General features: G+C 34.4%; 1 protein-coding gene across 1 annotated transcript in view; it reads right to left on the minus strand.

The window, feature by feature from the left end:
- The window catches only part of PCDH17 (protocadherin 17), a 95,340-nt gene that overhangs the window by 39,061 nt on the left and 28,478 nt on the right, over window positions 1-27,801 (minus strand). The window contains exons 2-3 of the mRNA XM_006090529.3: window positions 19,392-19,450; window positions 19,088-19,260 (exon numbers count right to left, since the gene is read on the minus strand). Coding sequence (XP_006090591.1) covers window positions 19,088-19,260; window positions 19,392-19,450 — 232 coding nt within the window. The remainder of the gene's footprint in view (window positions 1-19,087; window positions 19,261-19,391; window positions 19,451-27,801) is intronic.

Below are 27,801 nucleotides of genomic sequence, written 5' to 3' on the forward strand. Positions count from 1 at the left end.
AAATCATGATACGCCTCAAGATAAGGCGGCTAGCCCTTGTCTTCATGTAGTAGATCCAATAAGAGGGTCAGTGCTTACATCATTCACACAATGAGTCGCAAGTCGATCAGGGTGTTTGGGCGCTGCCCCATCTCACGCTAATCAGGTGCCAGGAGGCCTACGGGTTCTGCTGATCCACGGTGCTGGGAGGCATATTACCCTCCTAGTATATCGGATAGAGGCCTGGGGGCCGGCTGGTTTGCCCTGAAGGGTGTCCTGGATCAGGGTGGGGGTCCCCACTGGGGTGCCTGGCCAGCCTGGATGAGGGGATGATGGCTGTTTGCAGCTGGTCACACACCCTTCAGGGTGGGGGTCCCCATTGGGGTGCCTGGCCAGTATGGGTGAGGGGCTGAGGGCTGCTTTCAGGCTGGCGGTTGTTGATTGAAGCTCCCAACCGCTCCTTTTTTTTCTTTTTTTTTTTTATTCTGGGCCAGCTTTAGCTCTGGCTCTAGCTCTGAGGCTTCTGCTGCTGGTTTGTTTGCCGTTCTATAATCGAAACAATGTATAACTTCAGCTCTGAGATCCCGGCCTATATTTGTTAGAATGTTTCAAACTGCCAGCTCAGAGGCCAGCAGCGGCAGGCTGGGAACGTTGGAGTCTGCAGTCACTGAAGCAAGCAAGCCTCACGTTCGCTTCCAGCTGCCTGGCTGCTGGCCGCCATCTTGGCTGACAGTTAATTTGCATAAGGATATGCTGATTAGCCAATGGGAAGGGTAGCGGTCGTACGCCAATTACCATTTTTCTCTTTTATTAGTGTAGATGCCAGGCAAGCAGGAACTGCACTGCGAGAAAGAATCTACTTGGGACTCTCTCCACAGAAAGCTATCTGGTTGTACTTCCTCACTATCTTCATGGCTGTCCCTCTTCATTACTTTCATACATTAACTAGAATGCCATATTGTCCACGAGGAGTCCTATCTACAATATATCTGGCTTGAAGTGAATGAACCTTACTGCTCAGAAATTGTTTCAATTATTAACATATCACATTCATCATCATCAACAGTAACAGCAGGATGGCTGAAAATTTGAAATAATATAAATAAATTCCCTCTCTAACAAATTCTTAGTTGTGGGTATTACCTATGTAGAATGAATCATTTTCTATACTGAAAAAATAATTCGTAGAATTTGAGTAGAGGTTGAAAAATCAGTCTTACAATGGGAAAACTTTTCAATTTCCATGTATCTGTATATATACAGCATGGTAAGGTGGTAAGACATTTTAGAGATAATGTAGTTGTGTCCTTTTGTTTATAGATAAGGCATTGATGACTTAGAATGTTAAGGTCATAGCCAAAGATGTAGATATGTAGCTGGTATTAGTATTGGGCCAAAATTAGAACCATGTCTACTAATTCCTGATCTAACATTCATTACAGTGAAATGGAAAGTATCAAGTCTTCTGTGTATATGACAATGTATTAAAGCAACTTTACATAACAGGTAGCATTTCTGAAAAGACTCATGCAACTGTAGTTCATACTTAAGTTTCAGTAGGTACTTGTAAAAAAATGAAAAACAAATTTTGAATTAAAGGGAAAAATCAATCTCAGATATAATAATCTCTAAACTTGTTCTTTTCTGACCAAAACAAAAAATAAAAAGCATTAGTATGTGTTGATTAACATAAAAATTGAAATTTTATTATACTTGCTATATACAATCACAACTTTTACTAAATAATTTTTGAATATACTAAATGTCTAACTATACCAAGAGAAAAAGAACATGGTCATTAAAGATTTCAGGAAAAAAGTGGGGTGGGAGTAGGAGGATGGTTGGATTAATCTTTTTCAGCAGGGGACATAACTTTCAAAGATGTTTATATTTCACTGCACTATGACTGATCTAGGTAAACAGTCCCTCTCTAACAGGTTATCCCAACCAAATACTCTTACAGGATCCCAACACCTGAAAATATTTTCCCTTGATGGGTGAACACAATCTGTCATGTTCCAGGACTTTGCTCCCCTCTGAGAGCTTCTCCACAGCTTCAGCCTCAGACTACACTGGTAGTGAGACAGGAGAAAACTGTTCATCAACCAGGAATATACTGTACACCCTCTTGTGTGGACAAGAATTCCATTATTATTTTTAGGTATTCATGGTCAAATTTGTGGTCAAATGTATATATCTTCTATCCATTTTAATCATAAAATTATGTCTCATGCTATTGAATCAAAATAAAAGCACTGTACACATGGGTTCCCCTACCCTACCCAGTGAACTACTTCATAGCTATTCTTTTGATGAAGCAATGTTAGATTTTTTTTTTAATGAAGAGCTAGTTTCTTTTTAAAAATGATCCCAAAGGGCCAGTCAAGTCTATAAAATGCAAACTTACATCCAGTTGAAATTGTGTTGAATTTAATAGTTATTTTTAATTTGAACTCTTCAAATCACCTACAACAACATTCTAGGGACCTCCATTGACATCAAGAGGACTGTTCTACGATAAGAATCCTTTTCAGATCTCTCTCGCTCAAGTCATTACTGGTGTGTTGTGGATCACTTTCAAATTTGATAATTCCAGCCATTTACCCTTCTTTAAAAGTTTCAAAAGATATTGACTTTTCACTTGTTAAATATGGGACATGAAGTTATTTTTAATAATCAAAAGTAGAAATGTAAATGAGAACAAAATAGAAGTTAACTACCTAAATCGCATCTTATCAAACGAATGTGGGATTGTAGCAATGTGCAATTTTTAGACATTTTTAACACCAGTAATTATTATTGTGAACAAATATAAGAGATTACTGATTAAGTGATAGTCTGGAAGCTGGAAATTTTCTTACTTTACTCTTGTTTATGCATTAAGAGGATGTGGCTTACAGTGTGCTTACAAAAAATGTTAAGGTTTCAAATAACACAATAACCATAACAAAATGATTGTGAAAGAGACTGCAATGACATTTGAGGCTCAAATTCCCAAACATTCCTTATTTACTGGTCAAAAGGTTTCAAATTATTTAACTATGTGACATTCCTGGAGGATATGATTAAAATTTCATTTAGCCTTGGAAACTCAAATATATCTTATTTACCTTGTCTATTTTCATCACCTGCAAGTCCAGTTTCTAAATCTAAAATTATATTATTTCCCCATTCTATATCCAGTTTATCATGTAAATCTCTTTTCTAAATCACCCAGACTTTGTATCTCCAACAGACTAAACACTACATGAATCTCATCTTTCTCATTTTATATGGAAGTTTATTAAATCATATTGCTCTCCTTGATGCCACCTTTCCCTTTTTACAATTTATCTGTGCAGTCATAGAAAAAGTTTCCTGAAATGGCTGCATTAATTATGTTATGCTCCTGCCCACACATTTTAAATGGCGTCTTCCTGATCATTAAAAATGCTCATATTTTTAGGTTAACATCCAAGATCCTGCACAATTTGGTCCGCTCATTTTTTTTTCTGCTGAACTTTGTAATTTTTAAATAAACTTTAATATTTAAGTAGTTTTAGATTCACAAAAAAACTGAGAAGATACTACAGAGAAGTCCATGTACATTGCACCGAATTAGCTTATTGTTAGCATCTTATGTTCATACAGTATATTTGTCACAATTAATAAAACAACATTAATACATTGTTATTAACTAAAGTCAAATTTCCTTAGCTTTTTCTGTTCAGGGATTCCATGTAGGATATCATTCATTCTTTAATATTTATATCTAAATGGAGAAAAAATTCCATCCATTGCTAGAGATAAGGTAAATTTTTACCCCAACCAATTTTTAAAGTTCACTCACATATTCATTCATTTTCATATGATAGATTTAAAGTGTGTGTTTTCAGACTGGTGGGTTTCACTGACAGAAAGTCAAATTAAATTTTTGTAATTTTGTATGGTAATGAATGGTAAGTAGACTTTGTTGTAGCATTTATTTTGCATGTGCACAAATATCAAATTATGTATATGCTTGAAACTAATACAATGATATATGTCAATCATAATTCAATTTAAGAAGTCAAAGTAGATGTTGATCTAAGAGCTTTGAATAACACAAGCCTCTATTGGAGTATAGTTGCAAGAGATCAGGACTTAGGTTTGTTTTGTGCATAATTTCATTTCTTAGCACCTTATACAGTCAGTGTCTGGCACAAAGAAATGTTGAATCATTTAATGCAAACTATATTTGTATACCACTTTGAAACATCAATAGTGTTTATACATCAGTATAATTATTACTGAGTAGATATTTTACCTTGTCCAATATTTAATAGATATTTCTCATTAAGAGCATGAACATAATTATAAAAGAATGTTTATAGTACTAGGAGAACAAACTACTTTTAGTCTTCCTCAAATCAATTAGAAACAAATTATAGATAACATACTAATTGCTATCTAACATATCTATTCGTCTTTGAAGATTTTAATAAGAATTTATATGGCAACATACTATTGACTCTATTAGGATTTCATACATCTTTGAATCAAAGCAGAGATCTGACTATTTTTAAGTAATTCATAATGCAGATGGAATTAATGACTGTGTTATATATTAAAGTGAATTTGAGTACTGCACTGATAACAGAGAAAAACTGTTTACATCTGAAGAAAATAGTATCAGATAAGTCAAACTGATGGTATTAACAAAGTACCCAAAGTGTTCAAATAAACTGATAATATGGAAGCAATAAATATACTGATGTGAATGCACATATTTATATTTATAACACCACTAGAGGCTCGGTACACAAAATTCGTGCACGGGGGGGTGGGGAGGGAGGGTCCCCTCAGCCCAGCCTGCACCCTCTCCAATCTGGGACATCCCTCTCACAATCCTGGACCGCTGGCTCCTAAGTGCTCACTGCCTGCCTGCCTGGCTGTCCCTCACTAACCCCCTGCCGGCCTGGTCACCCCACGCAGCCTGCTTGTTCAGTTATTTGGTCATCTCTCACTAACCTCCCTACCAGCCTGATCATAGGCAGTCATCTTGTGAGGGCATGAGGGTTAATTTGCATATTATCTCTTTATTATATAGGATAGTTCAAAAAACTAATTAGGCTAAATATGAAACCTTTATCACTACATACATAACATTCATAACCTAGAAAAAATAAATAACTTACCCTATGGCTTTTTAAAAAGAAGTTTTATTGTCTTTGCCACCAAAAAAAAACCAAAACAACTTTAGCCCTGGCAGGTTTCTCAGTGGTTAGAGCATCCTCCATGGACCAAAGGGTCACAGGTTCAATTCCCAGTCAAGGGCATATGCAGGAGGCAACCAATCGTGTCTCTCTCATGTTGATGTTTCTCTTTCATATGGATGTTTCTCTTCCTCCCCCCACCCCCTTCTCTCCCTTCCACTGTCTGAAAATCAATGGAAAAATATGCTTGGGTGAGGATTTTTTTTAAAAAGCTTTAAAAAGCTTTTTTTTTCATTCTTTTCAACATTCAAAAAAATTTTAATAATGGTTAATAAAATATTGTCATGTGAACACAGAAATAATTTGGTTGCTAATGGGTTTTGAATAGTCTTGTGCGAATAAATATATATGTAAAATGCATTATTATATATTGTTTATACATTCTGTAATTTTAAGGACAAGTCTCTAGTAACCTGTTATAATTTCCAGGCATAATTACAGTTGAGAAGTTATTGATGTCCTGGTACATATAAGCTAAGTGTAATTTAAAAGACAAAAAGGGCTTTTGCTGTTCAAATAGTGAAGGTAAATGTATGTGTATACATAAACTCACATATGTTTTCATACATATATGTGTGGGTATATAGCAGAAAATAAGCTTAGTAATCAAAATATAGAAAGTCAGCTATAGCTCATAAAAACCAGTCTCATAGATGTGTTTTCTACCCTCTATAGTGTTACAAACCCTAGTTTTGTCTGTTTGTTTTGTTTTATTAATCTCAATATTTTATAGAAGAAAAGAGGAACCAGAAACATGGCAATGCCATCCTCAGTAAAATGCAAGAAAGAAATCTGGGAAACTGCCTTCTAGAAAATTGTTTTTTTAATCTTTATTATTTTAAACTAGAGGCCTGGTGCACGAAATTTGTGCACTGGAGGGGGTGTCCCTCAGCCCAGCCTGCACACTCTCCAATCTGGGACCCCTCGGGGGATGTCCAATTAATTGCCTAAACCAGCATTCGAACATCCCTCTCACAATCCAGGACTGCTACCTCCCAACTGCTTGCCTGCCTGCCTGCCTGATCACCCCCTAACCACTCCCCTGCCAGCCTTATCGACACCTAACTGCTCCCCTGCCGGTCCAATTGCCCCCAACTGCCCTCTCCTGCTGGCCTGATCGCACCCAACTACCCTCCTCTGCAGGCCTGGTCCCCCCCAACTGCCCTCCCTCCCCTGCAGGCTCAGTCGCCCCCAACTGCCCTCCCCTGCTGGCCTGCTCGCCCTCAACTACCCTCCTCTGCCAGCTTGGTCACCCCTAACTGCTCTCCCCTGCAGGCATGGTCCCCCCTAACTGCCCTCCCTCCCCTGCTTGCCTGATCATTCACAACTTCCCTCACCTGCCAGCCATCTTGTGGTGGCCATCTTGTGCCAACATGGAGGCAGCCATCTTATGTGAGGGCATGACAGTCAATTTGCATATTGCCTCTTTATTATATAGGATACGTTTTCTTTTTAAAGTATCAACTCAAGAGGATCTCACATCATGCCCTGAAGAGGTACACTTATCCTTCTTTTTAGAAACTATTTAATATATGAGTACTTTCCTTCTAGTCATATATATACTAATATATATATATATATATATATATTGATTTCAGAGAGCAAGGGAGAGGGAGAGAGAGATGGAAGTATCAATGATGAGAGAGAATCATTGATCGGCTGCTTCCTGCACACCCCACATTGCCTAAAACCCGGGCATGTGCCCTGACAGGGAATTGAACTGTGACCCCCTGGTTCATAGGCTTATGCTCAACCACTGAGCCAAGCCAGCCAGGCCTTTCCTTCTATTCTTGTACTTAATGTTGTCTATTGTCCATTTTGACAAAACTTTAATTTTCACTACACCTCTTTCACTTTAGATGAACTTATCTAAATTGATGATATTTAAAACGAGTACATATATATGGCAAACTGTATAAATAAACACTAATGTTTGGGTATTCAAATCTAATTATTTTATTGTAAGCATGGATTCTGGGTCCAGTAATACGAAAGACCACTCCTGAGCCTATGTGGAATCTTCACCTGCCTTATCTAAGGTTCTTCATTGCATTTAATCATAATATGGTTTCATTTTATTGAGTTGTCTTGTGTGTTTCACACTAGCAATGCTTTACTCTTTTCCTGAATGTGTCAGTTTATCTATTTGCTCTAAATTTTTTATATACTTTATATAACCCAAATTTATCAATTTTCCCTCATTATTACAGTATATTCTGAGTGGGTGCAGTCACATATTTCAAGTGCAGCTGTCACATATTTCAAATAGACTGCACTCATGTTTGCATTGTCCCCGTCTCTTCAGTCTTCCCCATTATACCACATGTTTACTCTGCACTTCACTTTAACCAGCCAATACCATTCAATACCCCAACAATATTGGTAAGGCTTGATAGAAGTTTTTTAATATTAAAAAACTTTCTCTCTTAATATTAAAACTCTTTCTCTTTATCAAGATGTTAAGGTCTTTAATGCTCTAAATATAGTCATCCCAATGACTTTTCTAGAACTTTGTTATTTCTCATGTAACTATTGCCACTAAGAAACAATGGCAAGACCCATAAAATTAGACTCAGAAATTAGACTTAGATACCCCAGGTTAAAAGTTTGGGTCAGCCACATAGAATCTCAATGAACTTAGATTGCTCATTTTCTCTATTCAAAATGAAAATGTCAATGTATCTTATAAAATTATTCAAAATTGTACTTTAAGTGAGATAATTTAAGTAAATGTGCATAATTCAGCTCTTTGAAGTTATTAAATGTTTGTTGGATCTGTTTCTAATTGCAACAGGACTGGTTTCCCTATAGATTAATATAATATGTTCTTTACCTGATCAAGATCCTTTAACATTTACCAGTGACTTCAAGTTCTCTAAAATCTTCTTAATCTGTGGTTTTCATCCTTAATAACCCCCTTTTTAACTAAACATCAGGAATACATTAGAGAATAAGAGAAGCATAAGAGAAGCATCTCCTTTGCACATGCAGTGTGCAGACTACTGAGGGAGACAAGTTCGTGCAAAAGTGATCTCAACACTAGACACTCTGACTTGAAAAAGAAAAGAAGAAGCTGAAGGAAGACTTCCACAGCAGGAGTACAGTGAAAGAAGAGGAGGGGGCATAGGGCAAGGTTAAAGGTTCTGATATTTTTCCAAGTACTCTGTGGTTTTAATTGGAGGAAAATTATTGAATTTCCATTACAAACATGGCAACAAGAGAAGCAGGTGACTACCTACTTGGAAGGGTGTTGTGATGAAAAAAAGAGATAGCATCTAGGGTGGGTAACTATACTGGAGATAAGTGAGCTGAAGAAATGTCAAGTAGAATTGCTGGTGTTAACAACATGATCTAATGACATGCTGGGATAAGGAAGAAAATGGGAAGGAGGAGTCCCTTTGTTTCTAACTGGGGTGACTAGGTAGACAATGGTACCATTTACTGAGATTAGAAGGGAGCTGGCTGTGGAGGGCTTGGGCAAGTGGAGAGAAAATGTTGAAAAGTTTGGGATGGAGAAATAAAATGAGATAAGTAAAATTTACTCAAATATTTTCACCATTTTTATTGTGCAAAACTTTGGTCAAATATATGTTGAACTGTGAAATATATATGGACCATAGTGTCTTGCAAATAAAATTAAATTTGTATATCTAAATTAGATATCTCTGAGTAGTCTGTCATAGTTCTAAAAGTAATACTAATGCTTAATACATGAATTATTTAAAAACAAAATTAATTTTATGTATTGCTTAAAAGTAACAGAAGTACCATTTGTCATACTTAAGAGGCAATGATTGGGGAATAGAATATACAACTAGAACTCTTATATCCTACTTTTACCCATGATTACATATTAATAAGCTAAACAGGAATGACTTTTGGGTATATGGAAACTAAATTATTTTTTCAAATAGTATCAGTGTAATAATATTGGAAGTTTTGTACTTTATGTCCATTTTTTAAAAGACAAGTTAGGGTTAACTGAAGAATCTGTAACAATGGAGTAAAGGTTATTCTGCTTAAAGGCAGCTAATCTATACAAAGATGAAAAAAATAGTCTCAGTACTAAATGCTTCTGCACAGCAAGTCAAAATAATAATAAAATAAATGGCAACTAATTAGAGGACTACATGTTTTGAAAAACCCTTCATAACTCTATGCACTTAGGCATAAAAAATCAGATTCAACTCTACTTTTAAAAGTAAGATACCTATTTTCCACTTAGGAATGCTAGTGTCTCTGCCTTGCAAACTCTCTGTTGAAGACTGTAAATAAGCAAAAGTGACTAGAGTGGAAAGAACACAGACATGGCATCAGGCAGAAAATTGCTAACGGCCTCAACTGTGGGCAAGTTACTTCAGTTCTCTGATGTTCAGGTTTTTCATCTAATAAAAGAGATAACAGTCATCTCAGCAGCTTACCACGAGGACAAATTTGTTTAAAAGTGCTTGTTGCAGTGACTGACTTAAAATAGATGTTTAATAAATGCTATCTTCTTTTTAATTCCATATTACTACTAGCTGATCTTTTGTTATCTGATAGAACAAGTTCACACAGTTTGTCATATATTTATAATCTTTCAAGGATTTCATTGGGATTTATACTTAAGGTAGGGTTGCTGGCTCTGCTTTAAAATAAAAATGAAAGGAAAAATCAACTGTGATCACTATCGACAAATATAAATAGATGCTACTTTGAAGCGTATGTAAACTTTCTTTTGAGTTATGTTTATTACTCATAATAATTTCGGTTGAAACTATGGGGCACAGCAATTAAATTACATGACATTATGATAGACAAAAATTAAAAAATATTAAACATACCTCTGCCCTTTTGAAACTGAATGAATGATCCAATTGACCATTGGGCTTCTCTAGTCCATTTAATTGATCATTCTAACAAACTCTGATGAGGTAACTCCAATCAAAATAAAGTTTTTAATTGCCTGTAGAATTATATTCAAATTTCTTAGTATGGCATTTAAGGTCTTTCATAATCTGACCCTAACCCATTCATTTGGTCCAATTTCTCTCCATTATAAATCTACACCTGATAGTCCAATGAGATTATTTCTATTATTTGCCATTCCTGGATTATATACTGATTGCCACATCTCTAAGTCTTTTTTGATCATGGTATTATCCCAGCTTCAAATAGTCAATTTACCCTGCATCTTATAGTCAGGTTCTGCTTTCAAGGCCCTATTAAAAGCACATTTCATTTGTGATGTAATGCTTTATTTGTTTCTATAGCAGAATTAATTGTACTTACGGTATACATATATCATAGTATTTAACTAACTGAATTACAGCTAGATAGACAGAGGAGTGACACCCTCAAAGATAAATACCTTGAAGGCAGAGTGCATCTACATGAGTGCTGAAACAATACTTACTGAATTAATTTATTCATGTATTAATTAATGGTAATGATATCTGCCCCATGAGTTAAAAAATTATCAGATACTAGTATGTTTACTTAAGATTCATTCTACTGTCTATTGGTTTCCTGCAGTGTAGAGTAATTCTTGTAAACATCATAGTCATTTTGCACGTATTAAAATTTTCTAGTTTTATTGCCATCTTTCCTTAAATACCTTAAAAATGTTAGTTTGTAAGGATCAAAAGTCACATATCTATGTAAATCATCCTATATAATCAAAGCATAGTGTGCAAATTGTCCCCTCTACTGGGAGTTGTCTGGGAGTTTGACCAAGGGGTGGGGCCGGCCGGGGGAAGAGAAGGAGGTCCTGGCCAACAGCCGGCAGCCACTCGGGACCCTACCAGTGCACAAAGTTCGTTCACTAGGCCTCTAGTATTATATAACGAACAGTAATTAAAATTAAGCAAGAAATGACTTGAGACAAAAAAATAAATAAAATTATTTCATTCTTCAATATGAATTCTCAAAGCCTCAAAGAAAATAAAGTCTAGGGCAGACAAATCAATCTTATGAAATATGTATTTTGTCTCAAAAATATACCCTGTATAAATGCAGGGGTGCATTTGTTATCAGTCTGCAAATCCTAAAAGTACTACCCAAAATGATCTTATGAACTGTTTAAACATTTAAATGTTCCCAGATTACTCTGGCTTCCCAAAGTAAATATTTATAATATTACAACTATTACAGGGCTAATGGACAATTTTTTCTATATTTGGTCTGAGGCAAGAGACCAACTGCACATTTCTGATCTGATTTAATAGGAAACTGTATAAAATCACTTCTCTTGGTGGTACACAATTTTTTCATTATGTTGCTCTTTGAAACAGCATCAGTATAATGCATTGTCAAGGTTTTAAGGGACAATAAACCACAACATGCAAATTAAGTACAAGTCTACAATTCCTTGTCTATACTTGAAACTCCCAAAACATTCAGATCTGGCAGTTATTTTGTTACTCATTTGATAGTAAAAACTGACTTGAATTGATATGGGCTGTTTAAATTATTCTTTATTCCATTTAGTATGAATATTTAGCTTTTCACTACTAAATATTGTGTTTGATTGTGAGTACTGCCACAGATCCCAATAGCAATATTACATACTATATGGCACATGAATTATATCACTTTTGTAAAATCTGAAAAATTATTAACTCTGGAAAACTTCTGGTTCTAATAATTATAGACCTGCATGTCAAAGCATTAGCTTTCAAAAGTTCATGTTAGTTATGGAATTGAAACATACAAGAGGAGTTAATTCAAATATGTTAAATGTTTGGTTTGATATATTATAAGTTCCTATATCTTGTGTCTTAATTATGAATGAAATAATGGTTAACTCTTTGTGACTGACATGAATCTTCTGCCTCCTGACTTCTCCGACTGCCAAACTGTAATAACCAGCTGCCCCTTCTGATACTCATTTAAATGTCTTCCTGAATGTTTCCCTTTGGTGACCTCACCCTGTCTTCACCACGTCACAAAGCTGAACTCAGTTAGCCCAGTCATAATTCTAAGATTCACTATCACACAATTTTAAACTACCTCACTGTGTTCTCAAAGTTCTCTCAAAGATCCGGTTAACTGAAGTGATTTTGTTTCTGTTTTCTCCTGGTGTCTTTGAATGGTAAATTTTCCTTAGTACGATAAATCCAGTCTGCAAATAAGCATTAGTCATTTAGAGAAAATGATAATTTTCAAACATGTATGTGTTAATTGAATATGTGGTATATATGTACTACATAAAAACTTAAAGGCATTAAATAATTCAAGTGTTAGTCCATTTATTTGGGTATAAAATGACTTTTTCCTTTAGAAACCTTTATCTCAAAATCAATTTTAAATGAATACCAATCAAATCATTATCATTATAAAAGCAATGGCATATAGTAAAACAAGTTTTAATCTTTCACTTGGTTCTATTCTTATTACCTCTTTACTACATTGGGCCTTATTTGGTCTTGCCCTGGATTCCTTCTCCAGCTTCCTAGCTGTATCCCTGTCTACCCAGACATTGGCCTAAAAAATCATCTCTTTAAAATGAAACTTTGAACTATTACTTCCTGAACATCCAATGGCTCCCTATCAGTCAATCCCTCACTGGGCTTCTCATACTCTCGCCAGTCCCATACCCACCAATCCTCATCTCACACATCACTATTTATCTGCACCTAATAGCAACTTGCCACTTTGCTTCCTTGCATCTCTGCTTCTGAGAGTGCACTGTCCTCTTTCTCCCAACTTTATTCTGCCAAGTGAGCTAAACATTTTTTTAAAGGATCAGCTCAAATGTCTCCTCCTCCAGGAATTTTATTTGATTCCCCCAAATTGGGTCTGGGTGTTCATTCTCATGACATCATTAGTACTTGGGGCATACCCCCCACTGTGCAAACCTCATAGCTTATATGTCAGATTCTTTTAATACAGTCTGAGCTCCTTGAAGACCCAGGCTGTACCTTAGCTTATGTTCTTATATCTGGCATTTCCTAATTGGAATGTTTTAGCAAAAGTTATTGCTGTGCTTACTAAAAGCAAGAGAATCTCAAAATCACATTGAGTCTATAGTAAATCATGCAACACTTGTTAGGAAGGTTTTATGATGAGCAACAAATGTGAGGATGATAAAATCTCTACTTTCATGATACCAGCTGCTGGATTCTAGAAGCAGATGTTTGCAGAGGAGAAAAAGAGATATCATTGAAACTTTTAAAGTTAGGTGAACTATGGGACAGTTGCAATGTTTGGTAAGCAAAAATAAACAGTGTATGGACCATTTTATCCAGAAAAATTGAAAATTAGATGAATTCTAAAAGTACTAAAGACAGCACAGGAAGGAAGGAAAATGGATATTAAGATGCTCTTAGATAAGTGCAGTCCAATAAAAACGTACAGGGCTTGAAAATAATAGGAATTATTGGCAAATAACACAATTTCTTAAATGCCATGTGAGTCTTAATGCATCCGTGCCTTAAAAAATTCATAAGTGATTTCTTTCTGAAATTATGTATGCAACAGTTCCTTTCCCTCCCATATATGGAAGTAATTTTCCACTTCCTTCCTAAGATATATTTACAATTAATAAATTTATAACAACATTTCCTTTAAAATTATTTTCAGCCATTGCGGGTGTTGCTTAATGATTAGAGCACTAATCCATTTACCAAAGGGTGTCGGGTTCATGTCCCTGTCAAGGGCACATACCTGGGTTGCAGGTTTGATCCATGGCCCAAATAAGGGAATGTGCAGAAGGCAATCAATCAATGTGTCTCCCTCATCTCTCTCTCTCTCTCTCTCTCTCTCTCTCTCTCTCTCTCTCTTTTTCCCCCTCTCTCCTCTCCCTCCTCCCTTCTTCTCTTCCACCCTTTCTGAAAATCAATGGAAAAAATATCCTAGTGTGAGGCTTAAAAAAAAAAAATATATATATATATATATATATATATATATATATATATAGAGAGAGAGAGAGAGAGAGAGAGAGAGAGAGAGAGAGAGAGAGATTGGCAGATGGCTGTTGAGAGGATAGATATAGTCATTACCTTCATGTTCTTGCTTATGTAGAGGTGGATTTGCTGCTGCCTGTTATGGGAAGGTCTGGGAAAAGACAGTGCTTGACTGAAAGGGTCAGAACTGCAGTAACCATAATGAAGAATGAAAAACAGATCAAAAACCTGAGAATAAAAAAGCCACTATCCTCGTACTTTTCTATTCAGTGTCAGTTCTAGGGGAAATGGCAAAGTAGGTCAAGTTTGTGTTCAGTGCCCCAACCCTCTGTCGCAATGACTTCCTCCCCAATCCGGAATGTGTGGCTCTCCTCTCGCTGAACAGGAACCTCAGGGGGATTTAAAGGAGTGGGCTCAGAAACTTGTCAGACTCTGAAATCATGTAACAAATACTGCAGTCGTTTAACCGATATAATCATCTGTTGAAAACGAAGCACACAAACAAAATTCAAGCCCTGACATAAAGAAAAAAACAAAACAAAACAAAAAAAACAATCCATTAGCTTTAGTTCTCATAATTTTCTAAAATGTCCTCTGGGAAGACGAAAGGCAACCCTTAAGAATGTAATTTAGTTTGAAAATTGAAATTCATTCGAGCAAACCTGGCTCATTTGGAATTTCTATTCTTTCTCAACTTTCTATTGATTTATTTTTATTAGATTTTAATTAGGGATTCCATTGTGAAATATTTTGAACCAGAATGTAATTTAAGGAGTCAGATTTTTCTAGCAGTAAAGAGAGAACAGTGGAAGCAAAGAATTGAATGAGGAAAAAAAGGAAATTATTTGGCAATTAAATGAAATGAGAAAAAAAAGAAAGAAAGAACGTGAACAGAACAACACCTGAGGTTCAGTAAAGTCCTGGAATCCAGAGGAGGGACTGACAGCTGGCAATGCAGCACAGGAGTTAGATTCATGACCGTGACTCTTCCACTGCAATCCCTGGCATGGCTTGTCAGCAGTCATAATGTACAATGATATTCCACTGACTTCTGGCTTCAAGAATCCGGTTTCAGTCAATTACAAAGATATCAAGAAAACTGATTATCCCAGACTCATAGGGAATAGGTGGACAGCTCTGGAGAGGGAGTGTTGGGCGGACGAGAAGGTAGTAGAAGGATGAGCAAAAAAGAAAAAGAAAAAGAAGTGATGGACGCGAACAACAGTATGGTGATTGTGGGAGATTGGTGGAGGGTACAGGGGAGAAAATTAAATGAAGAAAAAAATGTTTTAAAAAAGGAAAATTGAAAGCAGTCACTTGGTATTAATAAGAAGCTCAGATAAATCATCAATCAGCATTTATGAAAACTGCATAATTATTATTTTTGGAATCAACAGAAACTACTGAATTTTGGGGCAAGCTTATTAATTTTTTAAAAGAAGAAATGTTTATTGCTAATAATGAAAATAGTTTACAAGGTCAAGGGGAGAAAAAAAGGAGACATATATAATACTCTTTATAATACTTTAAGCAATAAAACAATTAAAAAATAGTTTACAGTGTTTTAGTAGATAGAAATTCAAAGGAGCAATATTTTCTTAAAGAAGTCAAAGATTTAATAATATTCTGAGGCATAAGAAGTAAATAAACTTAAAAATGTTTTGAGTTTCATTATTTATTAAACTGTATGTGACTCTTATTTAAATAGATAACATTATATGTATTTTATTTTTAGTTCTTGCTATAAATTGGTTTTTCTTACTTGAAAATATAAACTCAGCAAAATAATATCAAATTTTTTTGTCGATTTTTTGTGTAAATTTCTAATAAACAATGCTTATTAGATAGAAATATAAACATTTGCATCTCTAAGTAATGTCCTACTATGTATGGTACCATACAAATTCTAAAATATTTGGATCCTTTTATCTATCTTCCACCTACCTATAATACTTGGTGAAGTGAGAATAGAGAAAATCTAATTGCAAAAAAAAAAATAACACAAAAATGCAATTAAATAGAAAAATATAAATACTTTTTGAGAGTTTTTTTAATCACACTAAGAGAAACTAAAATAACCCCTTTCTATTAAATAGTTTATTAACATAAAATCCTAAAAGCTATCTTTAGCTGTTGTGTAATACACTACTGATTCCTTTCAAATATTTTACTAAAATAATGGGCAACATATACTCCTGCTATATATTTGAGATGATTATACTGATGGTAGAAAAAATAAACAAATATCAGGAACAAAACAAATGGAAAAAATCTAACTGCACAAAAGAGGAGAAAAAGTAATATTTGAGCTAATAAATCAAAAGCTCAAAAAGGCTTAATCATAGGCAAAGGAAAACAATTATTAGCACAAAAGATTCCACTAAAAATGTGGAGATTATTTTTAATGTATTTGAATTTCTAAGTTAAAGAAATATTTCAATTTAGAAATAGAACTATTTTTCTTATTTGAGATCATTTAAATAGTGATGGAAGCCAAAAAATATAAAATTTAATATGCTACTGGTTTCTAATTGAAATCTGTTAAAGCACTACTACAAAATTTTAGTAAGAGAAAAAAAACCTGATAAACAGGTTTCTTTTGTTTAGCTTTTAATTTCTTGCTCCTAAAAGGAAATATATTTTTGTTCCTTTTATATTAAAAATTTTAATAGATATTAATTAAATGAGTGCATTAGTGAATGCAATCATTCAATGAAAGATTATTTAAGCTAAACTTTCAAGTTCATGTTTCAAAGTAGAAGTCCATATCCTATATAATTCATTGATTACCTAAGTATAGTTTTCAGATTTATAATAATTTCCCCATATTTATTAATAAGGAGATCTGGAAACTATTTGTGTTACAGGAGATATTTCTACTGGCATTCTCACCCTTAGACTAGCAATATTTGTGTATCATATTAATTAAAATGTATGCCAAATATATTTTCTTTTAAGAACAGTAGTCACCTTTCTAAAATATTGTTTTTGATATCAATTTTTTAAAATCATGTTTTTACTATAATTTAAACTTTCAAACATACATAACTTTCTTTTTCTATAGAGGTCTTTTTCATGCTCATCAAATACACTGTTCAGTTAGTTCATGAAAGGAATTAAAGTATTAATGTGAGCAGCAGTGTACTTGTTTATATTTTTGATTAAGAAAGGAAAATTGGAATCTCATGAAGATAGACAATAACTGCAAACTCTTTACTTACCATATGCAACTGTACAAATAGTAGCCAAAAAATCATCTGCTTAATTACTTTATTATACACATAAATGGGTCTGTCTTATGCTATTCATTCACATATCAAGATTCAACAACCCATTATTTAAAATGTATCTAAAAGATTTACATAATATCGCATAGTCACAACCCATAAAGACATTTAAGTCACTTTCAAGTAAACATTCAAATTTGCAGGAACTGTGAATATTAAATAAGTATTTAAGTAGCTTTTGTTAGCCCTAGCTGGTTTGACTCAGTTGATAGAGCTTTGGCCTGCGGACTGAAGGGTCTCAGTTGATAGAGCTTTGGCCTGCGGACTGAAGGGTCCCGGGTTCTATTCCGGTCAAGGGCACATGTCGAGGTAGCTGATAAATAATTCTCTCTCATCATTGATGTTTCTATCTCCCTCTCCCTTTTTCTCTGAAATCAATATATATATATATATATATATATTTCTCTGAAATCAATATATATATGGCTTTTGTTAAAAAAATTTAAAAAAACAAGATTTCTGTTAACACAGAAAATTGTGATGGTAAAAGTTCAGAAGAAAGTTATCTATCTAGCACTTACTACTTAGAAAAGAAGTCCTTGGGGAGGTCAACCTTAAAATAAATCCAGCATAATAATATTCAGTGCAGAAATATTTATATCTATGTTTACTTATTTTGTATTAAATAGATGTTTATGTATGTATATTTGTATTAAAATTTGAATATTATTAGAAAAGTTAGTAAACATTATATCCACTAAGCTATATGTGCTAGGACAGAGTACACTACAGGCAAAAAATTACTTTCTATGAATCATCAATTAATAAATGACTTAGCAGCTGTGTTTATATGTATAAATCAAGTTTCTCATTAAAAACTGAAATGATAAATATTAAATATTTAAATATCATGACTATTTTGAAAACTAATATTATATTAACTAATGTAAAATACATCTGAAATTCTGAAATACAATTTATAAAACAATTAATTTTTCATTTGTTATAATTGGACATTAGAAAAAAGCCTATGGTCTCTAGTTCTTACACATGAAAGTAGTTTAATTCTCTTTGGGTAAATCATCAGCAAATATTCCATCATGCTTGAAACAATGAAAACATAAAATTAATAAAAGGCATATCAAATGAATAAATTAAAGGTGGACTTTTAGAATGTATGTATTTATTAAGAAATATATTTTCATCTCTGAGTAAACATGCTCATTCTTATTTGATATCTATGAAGACTTCAATGTAAATCAAAACAAAAGGAGCAAAAACTCTGACTTAGCTATTATTTGACTCTTTAAAAACTAAAATTCACTCTAAAAATACAACAACATGCTAGACCTATACAATTCCAATCAAGTTTTCATTTTACCGAAATGTGTTGAATTTACTAATTTAATCCTAAAAATGAGTATATTAGAATGTGCATATTTAGGTAATATATGCCATATCTTGCTTGTAAATAAAATGCAAAATAAGAAAAGTTAGGAAGCATTTATGAAGAACAAATCTAGTGACTTAATCAAGTTCTCATGTTAAGAAGATTATAGACCACTATCTATGGCCTTTCTTTCTCTCTTGTTTCTGAGGTACTTGAATAGTTGCTCTTTGTCTGGGACAAAGTTGGGATTTGCTATTTCTTTTGATTCATTAATGGTCCATTCCACCATAATAAACTGCAACTCCAGTGCTAATTGGTTCATAATGATCGCTTAAGCTTTACACTTGGTAAGCATTGGAAGGCTTCACTCACCTTGTTCAAGTGGTTGGCTTTTAGTTGAAGTAGTTTTCATCTTGAGTGCCTCCCTAACAGACATGTCACAGCAGGAGCCTTTGTTAGTGTCTTGGTCACTGTCAGCCTGATCACTGTCCCCGTGCCCACTGTCTCTCAGGCTGGCTCTTTCTGGGTCCTTAAACGTGGAGCTACTGAAATACATATAAAGACAAAGAAGAGAAAGTGGTGTCTCTACGAGTTTGAGTCTGGTGTGGTTACTTGCAAAGCAATTTTGACACGAATGCAAATGGGGAAGCTGAGAAAGTTATTTAATAGGCCTTACCTTTGAACAAACTGCTGCCTGCTGCCCATGTAATTGGGCTCTGCGGGAAAATTGTCTGTCTGTGAAAGAGAAGGAAAAAAATACGTATAGTTGTACACTGGACAAATCTCCTGCAGAGCAACAAGATTTCCTAGTGGAAAAATGATTAATAATTCAAAAATTCCCTTAATCTTCAGATTTGTACATTTTAATTAAATTGGAAATTGCTGACATGTAATTATGTACTCAGAACAATTAAATGATTCCGGTCCACAAATTACCTGTTAAAGTAAACAATGAGCCTGTCATAACTGGCATTCTCTCTTAGCACCAGGATGGATAACATTGTGTTGTTTCATTATTTAGATATTAAGATTGGATATTTGTGGGAGGAGTAGAAAAATGACCTAATTTCTCCATAATAAAAGTGTGAATTATTTAATAATACTCATTTTTAACATAATTACATAATCTTCTGGGATTCTATGCCTTCTTTGATGTAATATCATTTTAAAGTCATCCACTCCTCAATTAAGAGATACTGATCCTTTCCTTCAAATTGCCAGAGTAAGGAGGGTGGGAGGAGGTAGAAGAAGGTAAAAAGGAGATAAATGGTGATGAAAGGAGACTTGATGTTGGGTGTAAACATAGAATGCAGTATACAGATGATGTATTATAGAATTGTACACCTGAAACATATAATTTTATTAACCAATGTTACCCCAATAAATTCAGTAAAAAATAAAATAAATAGATAAGCCGGGCCCATATAATTCATCCTCATCTACATCTCTACTATAAAAATTGTACTCACACCAGACAATGGAAAGATGTATTATTTCCTGGTTATTAAAAACAAAGTAAAAGAAAAATAAGAAATAAAATGTTACTTAAAACACCGAGAGTAAAGACAGTGAGAAACCAGGCTTGTTTTCTGTGGTTGTTTTTACTGCCTCCAAACTGACCTGGAGATCTGCCAAGAAGAACTGAATTCTCCTTGTATCATGGAACAGAGTCTTTTGGGAGAAAGAGACTAGATCTTTCATAGATCTCCCTATACTGTACATTCATACACGTTACTTCTTGCAGCTGACTCCAGGACAAAGGTTCTCCTGTTTTCTGCATCACTTCATATCACGTCATTAAGCAGCTATGGGTTCGTACAAGATCATCCAGCATGCGAGTATCAGTGGCACAGGAGCATGCAATTCATGAAGCAGAGGGCCCAAGGTAAGGCTTAATGTAGTGCAATATGTGTTTTCCTTATAAATAACCCTAATTTATGTTAACAGTACTCTTTTTCTCCCTGTGTAATAATTTAAGTTATTTGGCTTTTCCAAATATTCCTGGGGGGAAGGGAGGCATGCTAAGAGTAACATCTTAAAGCATTAAGTTGCAATGTCTGTTAGAAGTTTGGGGACAGAAGAAACCCCTTACAAATATCTTAATTTGTAATCTTTTGTTGTTCAAATGAATTTTATTCCAAAAAAATGTGAAAATGTGGGTAAACAAAGACGATTCATTTCTCACACCTAATCTGTTTAGCTAGTAGTTGATGGCATACATTTTTCATTGACATGTTTTATTTTTCCACAGGCTCTGTAAAGCACCTATTTTGTTTTCAAAATAACAAACTATCCATTTTTAAGAATAACTTAAAGATCTAATAAAGATAATGGAAACCAGCATGAGGGGCAAAAATGTTTGCAAAAGCATTTTTCCAATTTTTGAAACTATAATTAGTTGAAATTCCACATTTTAATGTAATAAAATATAGTTCATCTTTTTAAAATATATATTTTAATTTATTTTAGAGAGAGAGGGAGAGAAACATGGATGTAAGAGAGGAACGTTGATCAGCTGCCTCCTGCAAGCTCCCTACTGGACATCAAGCCTTCAACCTGGGCACGTGCCCTGACCAGGAATCAAACTCGTGACCTTTCGGTGCATGGGATGACACTCAACCAACTGAGCCACACTAGCCAGGGCTAGTTCATCTTTTGAATTGGTCAGAATATGTATACATATGATTTCAGTTCAAAGTTCAGGATAAATGTCTTAGAACATTTCAGAAAATGAGAATCCTGGGTATTAAGGAGAGAGTAAAATGTAATCTGAAAAGCCAAAACTCTAATGAGAAATAGAAGTGCTATTAAAAGTAATCTTGTGTTTTCGATGGCTTTAATTAAATGGAGTCTTATAAGAAATTGACACAGGGAGACACATTGGGGAAACTTTTCTTCATCTGTTCTAATCAGGATAGTATTTAAAAATGTTTGCAAATTATTAAAGTTTTAAGGAGTTTAAGTAAAATAAGAGACAAGCAAAAATAAACATATTCTCATTGAGTGAAAAGCTGTTTTTAAATATGATTATGCAAAAGCATGTGTGTGTTTGTGTGTTTTATGAATGTATCAATATCAGATGAACTGCTACCAAATACAGTTTTGGGGAAAATAGAAAAATAAGAGGAAGTTAGAAAAAAGGGGGAATTTTGAGAAAAGAGAGGGAAGAAAAATAACAGAAGTGAGAAAAGCAAGAAAAAATAAAGGAAAATAATTAAAAGGAAAAATATATATATAAAGGAAGAAAAATGAGGGAGTTAAAAATACAGAAATTGTTAAAAGTAATTGGTTTATTATTGTAGAATTTCACAAAGAACATTTTTTCAAACATAAAATTTAATCAGTAGCACAATAACAGAAGTTACTAGTAATGACTGCATTCACCCATTAAAATGGGTAGGAATTTGAGAGATTTGTGTGTATTCATAATTATCATAATGAAACAGCCATTTTATCTTAACAAATATATAATAATTCACTATAAGAAAACCACACTGGCTTTATTATAGAAAATAACATTTTCATTATACAGACTCCAAGGATGTCAGAAAACTCATTTAAAATAACCTGAATATAAAATAACAGTATTTGCATAGAAAAATGAAAAATAGAGAAAAATAGCCATATTTATCACATCATTTAATTTAGAAGTAGAAGGGCTTTCAGATATTTTTCAATATTGTACTTAAAAATTGACTTCTACCAAAGGACTTGTATGCATGCATATGAGCATAACCAATGGACACAGACAGTAGGGGGGGTGAGGGCATGTGCTGGGGGGCGGGGGTGGCCAGGGAGAGGTCAATGGGGGAAAAAGGAGACTTATATAATACTTTAAACAAGAAGGAATTTTTTAAAAATTTACTTCTACCTGGTAAATTTATAAATTATCTTTTAAGTTTAGAAAGAAAGTAAAATTTGAGGTCACATACTTATAGTTTTCTAAGTCCCAGCAGAGTAATTAAGTGTGAATATTTATAACTCTAAAACCTTTATATTTTTCCACACAAACTATTCACTAGATTTTTCCCCTTCAAATTGAACACAGTTTAACTATTATTTTAAAAACACATAATATAGCATTAAAATATGTGTACCCTGAATTGGTGGGTAATTACAGAAAAGTTCTAAAGTTTTAGATACCTTTTTAATCTATTTCAAAGTCAGGAGCTAAAAGACAGAAATTTGTTTTTGTGATTATTTGCTCATAGCATAAAAGACCTGAACTTACTTATAAAACTGAATATGCCCTCTTATTTTGATTTTTTCTTTCTTGTTATTTTCTTTGATGAAGATTATAAAAAATTAGATATTCTTTGCTTTCATTTGTACAGAAAGCAAAGAAATAAACAAGTTATCAAACAAACCCACAAAGTGGATATGAATGATTTCTTTAATTATTTGCCTCTATGCTTTTCTCTAGTAGTATTCAGCAAATTCTAGTAAATTTATATTATATTCAAAATTTAAAAAATTATCAGCAGTAGTTAATATTAAAATATCTTCTAAAATTTGCTCATCCTTTTAGAACTATAAAGATCACATCATAATTTGAAAAATTAGTTTCTTTGAGAAAGTGGAAGGAAGCACTTACTAAAACTGAACCAAGTTGGCTAAAATTGGGAAAGCTCTTCTTTTATGGAAGTTGATGAATTTGATACAGCTACTTACATGTGCCTAAAGAAGTTGAATTGAAAATGGATAGTAAAAGGAGTCAAAATAGTTTTTCTATACTAGTGAACTAGTAAAAATAGAAATATTAAAGACATATCAAGCATTTGACAAATTCAACATCTATTAATGATAAATTTCTCATCAAATAAGAATAAAAAACTCTCAATTGTATTGAGGGCATCTATGAAAAAACAAAGGGTATAACTAATATAGTACTGGTGAAACACTGAAAAAATTTACCACTTCTATTAATCATTGCACTGAAAGTCCTAATTGTTCAATAAGGCAAGAAAAATAAAGGACGCACAGATTAGAAAGAAATGGGAAAAAATACAGACAATATCACTGTATTCTTAGATAATATTATGTAGTTAGAAAGTAGGAAGGAATTAAAGAAAACTTCTTAGAACTAATAAGTAAGTTAAGCAATGTTGCCACATTCAAGGTCCCACAGAAAAATTAATTATACTTCTATATTCTAGAAATACGCTATTGGAGATCAAAATTGCAAAAGCAATGCATTTCTCACAGTTCCATAAAAATCAAATACTTAGCAAATTATGCTTTAAAAAACAAGTATAGAATCTGTATACTGAACTTTACAAAAACTGATTACATAAATCAAAAAAGCTTATGTAATGAAGACATTAATATGATTATTATTGGAAGATACAACATGGTAAAGATGTCAATGCTTCTCTAATAATCCATACATGTAACATAATTCCACTCAAATTCCCAGCACGATTTCCTATAGATATAGACAAGAGGATCCTAAAATGTAGCAAAGAAACTGTAATAGCCAAAACACATTTTTTTAAAAAAGAACAAATTTGAAGGAGATACACTACCCTATTTTAAGACTTATTATGAAATGACCCTATCAAGATAATGCAGCATTGTTGATGAAAAAGACATACAGATCAATGAAACAGAAGAGACTTTCCAGAAATAGTTCACACAAATATGGTCAATTGATTTCTAAGAAAGTTGCAAAAGGCAATTCAATAGGTAATTCAAAAGAAATGAATCTCAACCTTACACTTTACACTTTATATTAAAAAAAGAATAAAACAAAACATCCTCAAAATAGATCATAGTTCTGAATTTAAAATGTCAAACTAAAACTTTATAAGAAAACCTAGCAAAAAATATTTGTGACTTCGTGTTAGGCAGGATTCTCAAACGTGATACCAAAATCATCATCTATAGGAGGGAAAATAAGCCAAATTAACCCAGCAATTTTGCATTTACCTTAGAGAAATGCAAACTATGCTCACATAAAAATTTGCATATGAATATTTACAGAAACTCTCTTTTCCAAAATTGGAATCAGCCCAGATATCTTCTAACAGGTGAATAGATAGACTGTGGTACATACATACAATGGAAAACTATCCTATATTATAAAAGCAAAATGTGCAAATTGGGGTGTGGAATGACAGGTCCCTACGATGCGCACTGATCACCAGGGGGCAGATGCTCAATTCAGGAGCTGCCCCCTGGTGGTCAATATGCTCCCACAGGGAGAGTGCCACTCAGCCAGAAACCGGCTCACTGCTGGCGAGCACAGCAGCAGTGGCAGGAGCCTCTCCCACCTCTGTGGCAGTGCTAAGGATGTCTGTCAGTCAGACATCCTCTAAGGGCTCCCGGACTGTGAGAGGGTGCAGGCCCAGCTGAGCCCCCCCCCCCCCCCCCCAGTGCATGAATTTTGTGCACCGGGCCTCTAGTTTAGCAATAAAACATAAACTATTGATGAAACAACTTAGACTAATTTTAAAAGCATTATATTGAGTGAAAAAGAGCCAGTCTCAAAAAATTGCACACTATATGATTCTACTTATAAGACTTCTCAAATAAATAAAAAATAAAAGGCTATTATGAAAAAGAACAGATTAATGGTTGCCAGGGGTGAAAGTTGACTACAGAGATACAGCCTGAGGAAGCTTTTAGGGTAATAGAACTGTTTAGTAATCTGACTGTGATGCTGGTTTCATTTTGCCATATATGAATAAAAATACATAGAACTCCACACTCAATAAAAGATACATTACACTGATTGCTGGTAAAAGATATTTCCAAAAATATATGTAAGATCATCATCTGCATCTCATATATGCTGAGGATCCATCTGTTTCCTAGAGAATTATAAAACTACTAGGTGCCCAAATTCGTGCACAGGTGGGGTCCAGCTGGCCCGCCCCAATCAGGGCTGCTGGGCAGTTAGCTGGCCAGCCCCATGCCCGATGGGGGTGGGGACAGCCAGGGGGAGGGGCTGTAGGCAGTTCTCCAGCTGGCCCTGCCCCTTGGTAGAACTCCTGGTTGAATTCTGGGTCAAACTCCCAGTTGAGGGGATAATTTGCATATTAGCCTTTTATTATATAGGATAAGTTATTTTATTAAATAGTCTCAGTAAAGAGTGTTTCTGGAATTTTTCCTTTAAATTATACTGAGTCAACTTTTAAAACCCATGTAAAAATCCCATTTTCATTTGGACAGACTACAAATGGATTCAAGATATAAAGACCTACTTAGCCACACTAGCAAACACAAGCAACAGCTCTATAAGACAGGCACCTTAAATATGAATTATTTAGCTCAATTTTCATTTCTTTCAAAGATTTTTTGTGTGTGTGCAGTTCCCGTTTACCCAGCCATAGTAAATACTTTAAATAAAGATTCCAGACTGCCTTTATTGCAAAGGCAATAGCTTTTCCTTTCAGTGCAGGAAACAAACCTGGCTAGAACATGAAGCACTGAGAGCCATCCTGGGAAATGGCAAGTTTTTAAATTTAGAAATACTTTGTAAAATTTATTATACATTGGAAAGTAAGTGAATAGCATATCTTTGTAAAGCCTTTAAAACCTTTTAATATGAAATGATTAGCATCTAAGATGTAGCAAAGTATATGCAAAATATTGTCAAAATAATTTTACAACTTTGAGGTAAAATTAGGATAATATTATCTAAAAATCTGTGGGTTGCCCTAATCAGTTTGGCTCAGTGGATAGAGCGTTGGCCTGGGAACTGAAGGGTCCCAGGTTTGATACCGGTCCAGGGCATGTACCTTGGTTGTGGGCACATCCTCAGTAAAGGGTGTGCAGGAGGCAGCTGATCGATGTGTCTCTCTCATTGATATTTCTAGCTCTCTATCCCTCCCCCTTCCTCTCTATAAAAAATCAATAAAATATAATAAAAAAATAAAAAATAAAAATGTGTGGGTTTATACATCATATGAGCTAATCCAGGAAAATTTCTTAGTTAAATAATGTAACTAGAGGCCTGGTGCATGAAAATTCATACACTGGAGGAGGGGTCCTTCAGCCTGGCCTGCCCCCTCTCACAGTTCAGGAGTCCTCAGGGGCAGAAGGCGACGCTGGAGATCAGGGGAAGGTGACGCCCCCATTACACTTCTGCTGCTGCCACTGCCGGCAGAGCAAGCCTCGGCTGGCCCTGAGTGGCTGGGGGGCTGAGAGGACTAGGGGACTACAGAGGCAGGTGCACAGAGCGGCCGGGCCCACCTGGGGGTGGGCCTGGCCTTGCTGCACGCCTGCCGCCCCTGCGGGGCTGAGCGGACTGGGCGCCACCATCTTTGAGGGCAGGGCAGTCAATTAGCATATTCCCTCCTTATTGACTGCAGGTGCTGCCATCTTTGCAACAGTCAATTAGCATATTCCCTCTTTATTAGATAGGATTTATGTTATTAGTTTTTAATTTTTTAAGCTCTATATGCAGCATAGTAATGATTGTGAAATCACAATAACTGAATCAAAGTCTAGTAAATTTTGAAACAGTATTTGGATTTCTAGAAAATGAGAAATTTGGGATGAGAAAAATAAAGATGTCATCATTTTGAATATTGTTTCAAATGAATTTCGATGTAAAAATATCAGAATACTAGTCTCAAAATGTGTACCTGCAAAAGAGAGAATAATGTAAACATTAGGAAACTGGGTTATTTTTCACTATCATAAGTACTATTTAAGTAAGTGTTGCTAGGGTTCAAATGTTAATCAGTGCAATCCCTATGTGATTAATATATACACACCACCTTGGTGCTATCTAGCCAGTATTATCTTATATTTCCCGGTTTAGAGTCATGGAACAGTCAGGGAATTTCATATGGAGAGATCAATTTTGTGTTACCAGAATCATGGTTGCAAAAACTAGGAGGCTGTAGTTTACAAAGTGCTAGCTTTTTTGACATCCTTTTGACTTTCTATGTCAGTTTCTTTACCTAAGAAGACACCTTGAGAATAAAAGCCTCCTTAAATTTTGAACCCTAAGTACCTCCCTTGTGTCATCCTATCTCAGGCCTAAAGGAGAGAAGTAGAAGATATAAAAAAGAGCCAAATGGAACTTCTGAAGATGAAAACTACAATATTTCTAATTTAAAAAACAATGAATAGAC

Source organism: Myotis lucifugus, unplaced genomic scaffold (genome assembly GCF_000147115.1).
Source record: "Myotis lucifugus unplaced genomic scaffold, Myoluc2.0 scaffold_74, whole genome shotgun sequence".
Taxonomy (NCBI): Eukaryota; Metazoa; Chordata; class Mammalia; order Chiroptera; family Vespertilionidae; genus Myotis; species Myotis lucifugus.